At 42.2% G+C, this 13,052-nt stretch overlaps 1 protein-coding gene and 2 long non-coding RNA genes across 4 annotated transcripts in view; 1 reads left to right on the top strand and 2 right to left on the bottom strand.

Annotated features, from left to right (window-relative positions):
- LOC311509267 overlaps nt 1-2,031 on the top strand; it is a 32,914-nt gene extending 30,883 nt beyond the window's left edge. For both annotated transcript variants that reach the window (XR_014699812.1, XR_014699813.1), the window contains exon 4: nt 1,886-2,031. This is a non-coding gene — a long non-coding RNA (uncharacterized lncRNA). The remainder of the gene's footprint in view (nt 1-1,885) is intronic.
- Nucleotides 2,032-2,385: 354 nt separating this feature from the next.
- On the bottom strand, nt 2,386-3,092 carry LOC311509268. The gene is made up of 3 exons (XR_014699815.1): nt 2,965-3,092; nt 2,587-2,633; nt 2,386-2,521 (listed from the first exon to the last, which is right to left on the bottom strand). It is a non-coding gene; the product is annotated as an uncharacterized lncRNA (long non-coding RNA).
- Nucleotides 3,093-9,121: 6,029 nt separating this feature from the next.
- The window catches only part of unc80 (unc-80 homolog (C. elegans)), a gene marked incomplete at both ends in the record, with an annotated part of 32,596 nt that continues 28,665 nt past the window's right edge, over nt 9,122-13,052 (bottom strand). The window contains 5 exons of the mRNA XM_084574383.1: nt 9,122-9,637; nt 9,770-9,984; nt 10,201-10,221; nt 11,912-12,017; nt 12,104-12,185. Coding sequence (XP_084430509.1) covers nt 9,122-9,637; nt 9,770-9,984; nt 10,201-10,221; nt 11,912-12,017; nt 12,104-12,185 — 940 coding nt within the window. The remainder of the gene's footprint in view (nt 9,638-9,769; nt 9,985-10,200; nt 10,222-11,911; nt 12,018-12,103; nt 12,186-13,052) is intronic.

Raw genomic sequence — 13,052 nt, 5'->3', positions numbered from 1 at the left:
CTCACTCGGCTTCAGATGCTCTTTAGCCAGCGTTCTAGTCGGAACGTTGTTTTATGAAGGCTAGATGTAGCAGGTAAGTGCTTCAACTTATGCCAGAAGTACTTTATTTTACGATACATCTCTGTTTGGCAGCGTGGCTTTCCGTTTATGTGAAAGCTGTGCTAACCTTCTTGTGTGTTTGACCTACTGCAGCTAGCTTTAGCTCAACTTGTCTTGCTGTAAATGTTGCAATTAACAGTAATCTGAACGATGGTAAGTTAAAAGAAGACGTAGGGTTTGCTCGTAGGTTTCACGCGCGAAGCTGAGAGGGCTCCAAGACACGGGTAAGTGGTAAAACCTAATGTGCTAACTGGACATGCTAAAGCAGGAGCTGTGAATGCCGCGCCTGCGCAGTGGAGCTGCTCCTCACCTGTGGTCGTCGAGCAGCCCAGTCTTCGTGGCCTGCAGTTATCCACTGATTTTTGCAATCTTTGTCAGCTGACAATTTTGTTTGGTAAACTAAAGTAACATGCGTCACCTGAATGTTGTATTAGATTTTACATGTATGTTTTTCCTGCTGCTGTGTTGCCTCGAGACAACTTTATTGTTAAATCAATAAAATTGCCATTGATTAACAAGGTGTCTGCAGCTGTGAAGCTCAATTTCCGGGATTATGTCAAACGTGTTTCTTGCATTACTAATGAGTCCTTTCAGTGCAGGTAAGTGTCCTGCTTCCCTGCCATGTGTTACAGATCTCCCATTAACGCATGCAGTGCTCTTATTGAACAGGCAGTTTTAGTCTTGCCTGGCAGTGACTTTCAGCCTGTCATTACCAGATGAGGTAAAATTGTGTCCCTCTCTGAATCATGTTGAACATGGACATATCTTTTAGCACCACTTACTGGACACTGTCATTACCATGTGTGTGAGATTTTCATTTATTTCATTCAACTGTTTTCAACTAATTTAATTGCACACAGTCCTCATAGTTATAAAAAAAACCTACTTCGACTGGTAACTTTATATTTTTAACATAGTTTATAGTTGTATAAAACATTTTATTTATAGTTTCTATTTTTTTGATATAGTGTCTTGTATGTTCAATGTTACTGCTACCGGATGCTTGAATTTCCCTCGGGATTAATAAAGTATCTATGTTTTGTGTCAACTACTTTCTTGTATTGTTTCAGCATCGCCTACGTGCTGATGGCGGCTCAGGTAAGGGCAAAGTTTTCCAAGTGTTTCAGTTTTGATTGCCTCAACGATATCAGCTGAGTTACAAAGTTGTCTTTTGTGTCCCCTCCCTACCTCCTTGGCGTTGCCCTGTAACAACATCAGCTACCAGGTGGCGATCGTCATCGCAGGAAGAAGAAATGACCTGGCTTTGAGGTGAGTAAAGACTGCAGAGAAGTATTGTCCAGAATCATTTTCTATTTGAAAGTGCTGCCTTTTTCATTAATGATTGCAAATGTCTGTACCTCATTGTAGGCTCTGAGAGTGTCAAGTGCCTGGGAGAACTGGACAGAGGCCCTTGTATGTAAGTCCATCTGTCATTTTTGAATGTTTTTATTGTTCAACCCAAAATAAAATTTCAGTATCCAACATATGTAATTGAGTATTATTGCAGAGTACATTAATGGTAAACAAAGTGAAGCTCTTAAAAGTAACTAAATCTAAGTTAATACATGAATTTGTAAAGTAATGCTAATGGTTAAAAAGTAAAGTTTAATGTTACACAGTAACAAAGAAATTTTCATAGTGTTGACTGTCTAACTGATTGTGTTTTCCCCTCAAGATCTGTTGTATCTGGGGGACCAAAAGCAAATGTTAGCATTGATTAATTGTGTAATGCTATGCTAATGTCAAGTGTTTGGAGATGTTACCTTTTCACTGTTTTTTATTCCAGGGTCTGCTCTTTTTCATGACTAGTTTGTTATTGTGACATTGTAAAGAGCTAACAATGTGTTTCCATTGAAGGTCTGTAAAGAAAGCAATGTAATGTGTTTTATTTGTACTGTTTTGAAAAGTCAATAAATGGCATGTGTGAAGGTTTGACAGTTTCAACAATTTTTTCGGTTGCTAGGCAGTGGTGCAGAACCTATCTTCTATCTTCTATCTTCTATCTTCTATCTTCTATCTTCTATCTTCTATCTTCTATCTTCTATCTTCTATCTTCTATCTTCTATCTTCTATCTTCTATCTTCTATCTTCTATCTTCTATCTTCTATCTTCTATCTTCTATCTTCTATCTTCTATCTTCTATCTTCTATCTTCTATCTTCTATCTTCTATCTTCTATCTTCTATCTTCGTGGGGCCTCCATAAGCCCATTCATTCCCTATGGGGAATTTCCAAAAATAAGACCATATCGCTCACAATGGGCAATGAAGGACACAGATCAAACAAGTTCAACACATTGCTAAGCTTTATTCTGTAAACACAATGAACCTTAGTGGCAGAGTCTGGATGCAGTCACCAAACCTCTTCATCAACATGTATGAACAGGGCTTGTCCAGAGACCACAGCTGAATGAAGAGTCAAGCCTGTGTACACAAAGGACAACAGTAAATCACCTCAATGACATGAACAACTTCAGTATTACACTCACCATCATAGTTGAACATGTCCATAGCTTTCCCAGCCCTTCCAAATGCTCTGCACAAGCAACAACACATTACAAGTCAAAGGTGGATGGCACAAAGATTAACAACTCACAGCTAAGTCAATACAACATAACATTCAAACATGTAAAGTCTTTAAAGGAGTTATCTCTTCACTAAGTACATAAATCTTTTAGTAATTTAAAAAGCAGCTGAAGTGAAACACAAAAATACTTTTGGATTACACTTAAGAAAAACAATTATAAATGGCTCAAATTTGTAGCAGTCATTCATCTAAATAACTAATATACGCAATACTTCTGATGTTACCTTTTAACAAGACACTTCTCCTATATTTAATTTAAAGGCTGAACTCAATAACACACCTGAAGATGAGACAAATGACCTTTCTGAGCGTGCAGGGGAGAGCGACCCCAGAAGTCTCTGGTGTTGATCTGAGCTCCATGCGACAGCAGGTGCTGATTGGCGGCAATCTGCAGAGCAGTCTGCGCATAGAGACAGAGTACAGCTTAGACTGGGTAAAAAAAAAAAATCAACCTTTACGCATTTACAGCTACTAGGCCTGAGCATCCTTACCTGTCCGTTGTGTTCCTTTAGATCCAGGGAGCCGCAGCCAACACGTAAGCCCGTCTACCTTGAGCCACTGCTATGTGGAGAAACCTGCAAGACAAAACATATGCATCAAAATGACAGTGCTTTACTTGACTACAGTATACTCTAAAATAAAAACACTCTCAGTCAGTGTTTACCATTAAATAATTAGTATTTAACTGCTATACAAATTAAAGTCTGAGGTGTCTCAACTATTACAATCTTTTCATAATTAACTACTTTATTTTGAAGGAAAGGTTTTGTAAACTATGGCAGTAACAATTATTCCTTCAAAGTAGTTCTATCTTCTTACATAAGCCCAGTCATTCTCAATGGGGAATATCCAAAAAATAATACTGCCACCACTGACCTTGATGTTTACAAGAGGACACGTGAAGGCAGTTCAGTTGATTGAGCCAAGTCAGGTGTGCTGCGGCCCTTTCACGGATCAGTTTGACACCTGTGATTTAGAGGATTCGTCGACGTCCACAAAATTCTAATTCATCTGAAAAATGACTGAACTCAGTCTAAATGACATGAACAGCCACAAACAAGAGGAGGACGTTCCATGTGGAGTCAACCAGGAGATCCCACCTCAGACGTTGGTCATTTGTTCCTGTTGAAGAGTTAACATATGTGATAGAAAGTCCAAAATATTAGAGACGCTGTTTATCTAATTATAGCTGCTTTTACAGACGGAGCCTCAACATTTTAATTTATAGACCAAGTATTGATTTAAACACTCCATCTACATTATTCTTCTTATGTTCAAGTTTCTGTCAGATTTAACTGTGACATGACTGTATATAGACAGGTGTTTTATTATTTCATACTTCTGCTGCATCACTTTTAAATAAAGGTTCATCTCACCTTAAATAATCAGTCTAGAACAGGGCCACTCGTGATTTTGTACTGCCAGGTAAATGAATGTTTTATTTATCAACGGAATCCTTTCTACAGGGCGTCTCTTTAATCTGGTTCATCACTGCCATCTGGTGGTTGCACAGTGGCATTGCAGCTAAACGATAATAAAGACGCTGATTCTGTCAACACAACAAACAAATCATTCTTCATGAGGTTTCACATTTTGTAATGTTGGTTTACACTTCCCGGCCACCGCGGGGGGGATATAAATAATAATACTATACCTGTAGGACGAAGCTCCTCTTCTTCAGGTGAAGTCTTGGAAACCATCATGGCCGTGTCCCCTCCTGATGTTCTGGAGTGATAGAAGAAGGAGATCAGAACAAAACTGACTAACATTTACTAATGTCACTATTTTATTAATATCTTTTACTCTACTATTATAAAAGAAGTCATAAAGTCATAGTACAGTATGTTGATAAAAATTAACATTTTACTAAAAGTGAGGAAGCAACAAAAAACACAGAGACATGAAGACAACTATTGCTGCTTGATAAAGGACTACCAGAGTCTCTGGTCTACCTGGTTATGTTACGAGCATAAAAACTTTCATCAAGTAGCAGTGGCTGTCTTGATGTCTCTTTAATTGTGGTTTCCTGTGTTGCTAGTTGATTTTCATCATCACATTTACAACTGGTGGTGGTGGACTAAACTTCCTCACTAAACTGGTTTGAATGGGTATCAATGAATTTTAATCTGTAACTTTCATTAAATGATTTCATTGGTAAATGTTTCATTTGAAGGATTTCAGGTTAACTCAGAGAAATAAACATTCACATTCAGTCTCATTCATTCATAGATTCAAATTACCCAAATGTTTGTTCCATGTGCTCCATCCACACCTGTCCAGGTAGAAGGCCAGACTGACAAACAGGAAGTGGGAGATTCCAATGTGGTTTCTAGAAGGGGGAGCTGGACTGTACCAAGTTGGGCATTGTAAAAATGTCCATTACATGCATTCAATCAATTTCAGCATCAAGTTTGAAAATCATAAAATGTCATTGTCTTAATCAGCCAACTTGTTTTAAAATCACAAACACAGAAACAACATCCAAGAAAAACACAAAACATCTGGAAAAACGAAACGACCGCACAACTTTTCAAGTGTGACAGATTCTTTTGAGTAAAAACAACCTGTCTTCATTACAAACACATCAGTGATGGATTTACAGAATCAGCTGACTAATAAACACTGAAGATATCTGATGAAACTAATGACAAAGATACAGATGTGATGACTGGACCTCAGCAGAGGTTCTTCTCTGTATAAAGACCACAGGGTCACTCCATGTAATCATGGTTCTGTGATTTGCAGGCTTCAGTCAGACTGATCTACAATGAAGATTATAGAATTGTATTTCTTTGTAAGCAGTCAAACTTACAAAATCAGCATGGGTCAAATACTAATTTACCCTACTGTGTCCAGTTACAGTTACCAGCTGTATGAGCGGGTCTAACAAGTGGGTCTAACACATCTGCATGGGGTCCTGTTCTGGACAGCACACCTCTGACCACAGCCTCCAACACACCTGCAGTAAAACGAGCTTGACATTAATCAGACTAATTCGTCAACACCTTGCATTAACCGGAAATGCGCTACTTCCGGTCAGTGCCAACATGCAAAACCAGACTAAATTGCTAAACTATTTCCTCAAGTGTTCATAACTCGAAAGAGTTGAATACCGGTCTTTGTTAATAACATGTGTTAATCCTAAAGACCAGCTGCAGTTACTTTGCAAGCCAATGATTTGAAAAACGCTGCAGCCACGGTAACTGTTGCTATGGAGTCTGTTTTTCCCTGCAGAGAACGCAGTTGCTGAGAAATAAAAACATCTATGCTGATTGGTCTATTTTCTACATCCAGATTTATTATAATTTTATAATTACTATAATAAATATTACTAAATTTAAAAAATTCTGTTGTGTATGTGTGTAATCTTTCTCGTTATTTGGTCTTCCAGTCAGCAATGTGAATGCTGTTGTTGTATTATAAATAATACCCTACTACAAACAACATGGGGGATATAACAAATAGAAAAAAAATAAAATAAAAAAATCTTTCAAAAATGTAATCGAACCAAAGGCTATGTTTTTTCATTATCTAAGCATCTTTCACTCAAGAACACCTGAACAGGTCTCACCACTTCGAGCAAAACACAAGCTACTCCTCTATTAGCTTTAGGTAAACACGTGAATATAGTCTGGGAAGGTCGCTGACAAATTTAACAAGGAATGTTACTGTATCTGGAAATAACTCCAAATGTCTTCATGTGTAACTTTTTATTTTCGCTTCATACAGTCAATAATTTGTTTTATTGGACGACAGCGAAACGACACGCCAGCTTGAGCCCGAATTTCCGTTGCGAGCTTAACATTAATCATGCTAAATTGTCAACACCTAACATTAACCGGAAGTGCACGACTTCCGGCCAATACTAACATGCAAAAACAGACAAAATTGCTAAATAAAGCTTAATAAACAATTTCCTCAAGCGTTCACAACTCAAAACAGTATCTGCCAGTTATCTGTCTTTGTTAATAGCCTTTGTTAACCCTAAAGACCAGCCGCGGTTACTTTGCAAGTCGGAGCTGGAAAAAAGTCGCAGCCACGGTAACTGTTGCTGAGGAGTTTGTTTCCCTGCAGAGGCCGCAGTTGCTTAGATACAGAAAACTCCATGCTGATTGGTCCATCTTCTGCATCCTTCCAGATTGATTCTGATTCTGATTACTGCTAAATTTCAAACGTCCTATTTTGTGTGTTGTTGTCTCACCTTGCCAAAGCTCCTCCCAAAGGTTGAATAAAGGCAACTAAAAATGGACAAAAAAACTGAAAAACATTGTAAACAATATCCATTTATTTAGATGTTCCAGAAATATTCTGATATACTGTAGCTTTATTCTACCATTGCACAAAGAAGACGTAATTTGACACAGAAACGTTACATTTAAAGGGAACTCAGATACAACAATTCAACGGCCCTCTGGCCAAAACAATTAAAACTGATGCTTATTTGCACATCTGATTTGGCGAATTGGAAAAATTGAAACAGGAGTTTGCCGAGACGCATTTAGACAACAGGATGAGAAGGCTTTACATGAACACCTGCCAGGCCGTGCACATATACTGTCCTTCGTTCGTCTTTGTGACATTTTGGTTCAGGAAGAGTCTGATTTCTCTGAAATGGGATTGTAGGAGCTACTTCTTTAGAGAGCATTACCTATAATAGATGGTGGGTGGCTTCAGGCGCTGTTGACAGAAACAGCAATTTTATCTCGCAGAATAGTGCAGTTTTCTGGTCAAAGACTGCCTCTATCAGTCTTTGACCAACCACAGAAACTCCTCCGTTCTGCTAGGTAAAATTACAAGTTCAGTCAACGGAGTCTGGCGGCTTCAGTATCCTGTGGAAAATCTATAAATAGTCACTGTATTACATCTAGCTGTTGCCTCAGCACCAGAGTCTATTGACAAAAACAGCAATTTTTCTCTTCCTGATTCCCAAACTGGGGCCATGCCGACCACCATCTACTCTAGGTAATACTAATGCACAATTATCTCATACAACCCCACTTCAATGAACTGAATCATCTCATTAACCTCTGCAAGACCTGCATCATTTCCTTTATATTCTCACTGCATAATTAAAAATTAATCTCCATGTATCCAAGCGATACAACATTGTCACAAACACTGACGCGAACAGCAAAAAGAAAGAACAATAACCGAACACTCACAGTGCGTTGGTGTGAATTATGGCACGTGATGTATCTTTCACATGATCATTATTACTGTAGATACCACAAACAGTGACGGGCTGCGGGGTTTGGATGTGAGGCAGGTCGGTATCATTTCATGGACAGGGCAGATAGAAAAGCACAGCAAATGTGACCCTTTCGCCGCCGCTCGACCACAACTCTGTGGCGTCACCTCAAACAGTGGCAACAGGTGAAAGGTGGCGAGCTGGTCGGTGGTGTGTTTTCCGGTAGATACTTCGGAGGTATGAGGTTTTCACTGGGGTGGATGAACTTGACACGCGCTTCCCTTGTTAAGGCGTGGAAAGGGGCAACGAGGTAATCTACTGCAATCGCTTCGTCACGGTCGCATTTAAAGGAAGTCTTTCTGCTCTGCACACAAGACGATATCACAAGCGGGGCGGCGCGAGCAGCGCTGCGACGTCGGGACATTAGAACTGCTAGTTTTAAGCCGATACACGCACGAGATAGAGATACAGTCTTTGGTCACGAATAAAATATTCTGCCGGGACACTGAGCAGCACGACGCACACCGTAGAGTTAAATGGAGGGGTTACTGATCGCACAATGAAAAGCAGCGGTTGGTGCTCTGCCTGCTGCTGAATAACTGCACTACATTTCCCACAATCCCACAGTCTCTTGATGCCTTTTTGTCTTTTAAATCTTCTTAAATATTTTCTTCAAACCTAAAAAAAACATCTTCAATATATCCAGGTAAATCAAAAACAGATTTAGATTCTTCTTAAATATAAACTCTCTCGATATATTATGTTTAATTCTTTTTTCCACACGACCACATATAAGGTTTAAAATCCTATACTGTATTGTATATTTATTCCCTCTATTTGATAAAAAGCATTAGGTCCTTAAATAAAAATCCATTTCTCATCTTTTATAAGTTATTATTTGCTATGAATACTAACGTTTTGTATGACTGAAAATATATCTGTGTAACTGAAAATAATCATCTTGGGCTTTCCAAGGAGACGAGATGTAATGAGAGTAGATTGCTGATATGATATACATTCAGTCATCAGTTTAAGGACAGACAGAAAACCAGAAAGATGCTGAGGAGATGCACATGGAGACCAGCGGAGAGATGTTCACTCAGGAGAAAAACCTAAAACAAACTGGACTGAGGAGAGAGCAGTTTAGTTTCAGGCCGAAGCCGAGAGGGACACAGCTTTTAGGATTTGAGTGAGGGAACTATGTAGAAGCTGTGCCCGTACATGTCTGTATGGCATTTGGGCACCTCCCTCACACGTGGGATTCATCCAGGTCCAGGTCGACGGGGGAGAGAGGAAGAGGAGAGCGGCGAGGGGAGCGGCGGGGCGAGCGGCGGGGCGAAGGAGGAGACAGCAGCGGGGTGAGGAGGGGGTTCTCGGTGCCGTCGTCCTCGCTGAGCTGCAGCAGGGTGCTGCCGCGCGGCAGGAGCGCCGTCGTGTCCTCGTCCCCGGGGCTTTCCCGGATCCTCGAGGGCCCCGGCGGGGGCGGGGGGAGGAGCGGGGCCGGTGGCGGTGGCGGTGGCGGCAGCGGCGGCGGGGGCGGGGGACCCGGGGCGGGCGCCGTGCCCAGCACCGGGAGCGGCGGGGGGAGGGGGGAGGAGGTGCGGGACAAGGGGAGAGGGGAGCAGGTTCGGGAGAGGGGCAGCGGGGAGCAGGTTCGGGATGGGGGGGTGGGGGTGGAGGGGCGGGAGATGGAGGGGGGAGGGGAGAGGCTGCTGCGGAGCCCCCACTGCTCTCTCTTCTCCTTGCTGCTTATGGCTGGAGGGACCTGGGTGAGGACAAACTTGTTCCTGTAGCTTCAGCGTGCATAGCTAAGAAGGCTATACTTTAAAATGAACTTCATTATTGCCATATTTAAATACAATTTCAATTTTCTATCACCTCTCTCGGCTGGTCATACCTGTGTGTTTGCAGGTCCGTGTAGGTCGGCAGTGACTGTGGCTGAGGAGGCCGGGGGCACTTCCAGGGTCGGGGACTTCGAAGACGCGGGACTCGCCTTCCTGCCCTCGCCCGGAGGCTCCGCGGCGCCGGGGGTCGGGGGCTTGCCGGCCCCCGCGGACGCCTGCTGGCCTTGACTCTCTGTAAAGGTCACTGACCTCTTTTGGTCTCCATGCGCTGTGGGCACACATGCATGCGCAGGTGGTCAAACCATACAGCGCCAGCCGGGGGGGGGGGGCTCGCTAACACATCAGCACCACCAATAGAGAGTGGAGGCAGGGGACGGGACAGGAGGGGGGCGGGGACTGGGAGGGGAATGCAAGACAGACATGCAGAGCGCCCTACTGGGTGAGGTTGCAGGGTGGAGAGTAAGCGTTAAGGGTTGTGTCTCACCTTCACAGTCCAATAAAGTTTCTTTATTTCGAAACATAAGGCATGAGACAGAACAAGAGTGAGAAGAGTCAGTCTGGTGACAGGGGCACAACAAACAGCACTGGAGCGAAGACGGCGGCGGGGATTGGGGGAGACGGGTCAAGTTCAAGTCAGCGCGCACACACACAGACACGTTCATTTGTAAGCCCAGGCAGAGGTGTCAAGTAACGAAGTACAAATACTTCGTTACTGTACTTAAGTAGATTTTTCAGGTATCTGTTTACTTGACTATTTCTTTTTCTGACGACTTTTTACTTTTACTCCCTACATTTCTACACAAATATCTGTACTTTCTACTCCTTACATTTGAAAAACAAGCTCGTTACTTTTTTTTAACCTCCACGTAAAAGGCGAGAAGGAAAGTCGACGATGCGCTTCCTGTGTTCTTCTTCTACTGTTTTGAACAGGCAGCCTGTTGGTTAGTTTGAGCTCTGCTGCCACCTAGTGACTGGAGGCGTGTTTATCGTTCAAGCGTCAATAAAGACAGTAATACTGAAAGTCCACCTGACCCCACTATTTGAGAACTACTGGTCTAATGTGAAACAAACAAATTCAGGTATGGTGTGGTTTCTGTTGCTATCATTAGCTTTTTGAGGATTTTTTGGAAGCTAGTTTCAGAGGTGGAAAGAGTACTAAAAATTTGTACTCAAGTACAAGTACCATTACATTGCTTAAATTATACTCAATTCCAAGTAAAAGTACTGGTCTTAAAAAAATACTTAAGTAAAAGTAAAAAGTACTCTTCTCAAAAACTACTCAGAGTATTAATTACTTTTCAACCAGATGTTTTATTACATCGATAGCAGGCAGATCATTTTCACTGTTCACTTGAACTTCTGTCTCCATTTTGGCTTTTTTCCCTCCAAATCTTCATTCAGTTAAGCACTCTCTGGCTGTGTACTGCCGCAGCTGCGGAGTTGTCCTTCCCTTACGTCATCACGTTAATCAATTGGCGCGGTCGCGGATTGGGGGCGTACTCAGTAGCGACTTTTAATTCTAAAAGTAGCGGAGTAGATTACATGCTGCAAATTGTACTCAAGTATGAGTAAAATTACACACTTTAAAAAAATACTCAGAAAAGTATAAGTACCCAAAAAATCTACTTAATTACAGTAACGTGAGTATTTGTAATTCGTTACTTCCACCCCTGGCTAGTTTACAACATTAGCAATGCTATGGAAACACACCTTTTGATAGTTTATAGCTAACACTAGCTAGCGGTTTAAAAACAACAACCCAATAACCCTCAATTTATTATTAAAAATTATTCAGATGTTCATGCAGGACATCTGGTCAATTCAGTCTAGATTATTCTGCTAGAACTTTTTCATTTTGCAAAATTAACGGATGAATTGTTTCATTAATGGCAAAATCATTTTTACTTTTTACTTAAGTACATTTCAGAGCCTGTACTTTCTTACTTTTACTTGAGTAAAGGAGTTGAATCACTACTTTTACTTTTACCAGAGTATTTCTTTACACAAGTATCCATACTTTTACTTAAGTACAGAATGTGAATACTTTTGACACCTCTGAGCCTAGGCTCGTTGTGTGCTTGATCTGAAGTGCACGGTGAGTTAGCTGTTCCTTCAATCAAAACGCTAAGAGACACTAACATGTGCTTTCATCGTCACTGATCTACAGACACAGACGAGAGCACGTGTGCTGTTACCCAGTGGCTTGTTCTTGGGCTGGATGCTCCTGCGCGTCGTGGAAAGCCTCGCTCCGGATCGGCCGCGGGGTTCGTTCTTCGGAATGGACAGCAGGGGGCGGCGCAGCTGCAAGAAATTTACAAATTAAATAAATCTTTGTTTCAAGTGTACATTTTTTTTTCTAATCCCTTAAACTAGGCGTATTTATCCACCTGTCTGAGTCCTCGCTTTCTTCCTAAAGGAGGCTGGATCAGGAGGTTCTGCTGGCCCGGCTCACTCTGCACGCTGGCGACCCTGTTTTAGCCAATTGTACGAACACGTGCGCACACACACACACACACACACACACACACACACACACACAAAACACGCGGAAATGAGTTAAGACGAAGGAACTCGACGGCCACCGCACCCCCCAGCTGTGATCGCTCGCTACGACTTTAAACCACAACGAAGACGTCGCCGCTATTCTACCCATTCGCTCACTACTACTACTACTACACAAGACACCCAATCACAGCGCAGGAAACGACAACAACAACAAAAAAAACAGTGCTGCCACGATTCATACACTGAAAACACATAAAAACAGGGGGACAGTAGGGGCTGGAGCAGCAACGCTGACCAAGTGTTTTTTGACTTTCGTACACTTTCACACAATTAAAATTCCGCCGTTTGATTGTTTCCAGTCCAAACGTGAACCGGTTCTAGATCTGATTTAAAGCAGTGTCCTTTAATGGTTGCCACCCCAATTCCCCCTTGTCCCTACAGATTGGTATCCACGGTAGGACGCCCAATTTGATCAGCGAGAAGCCTGAGAGACACGTAAACAGTATGAAACACCATGGCACCAATGGGAGAGAGGCTGACTCTGGTGATGGCACATCGACTGTAAAGACCCACAGCTAACAGAGAAGGAACGGAGCTCCCTGGCCCCTGGGCTGACGGGGCCCGATTTAGGGATTTTTTAAATTTTTTTATTTATTTTAAAGGAGGGATTGACCTGGTTAGGATAGCGCAGCAGATGAGCTGAGAAGATGAGGGTCAGTGTGGAGCTCAAAAGGAGGTGATTAGAGGTAGGGGACAGAGACAAAGGCACAGTGGACCCACACAGAAAGAGATAGAGATAGGAGGGGGGAGGAGGGAGGGGGTGACGGGCCA

Source organism: Chelon labrosus (genome assembly GCF_963514085.1).
Source record: "Chelon labrosus genome assembly, chromosome: 24".
Taxonomy (NCBI): domain Eukaryota; kingdom Metazoa; phylum Chordata; class Actinopteri; order Mugiliformes; family Mugilidae; genus Chelon; species Chelon labrosus.
Note: the sequence above shows the minus strand (reverse complement) of the source record. Positions and strands in the feature narration are given on the sequence as shown.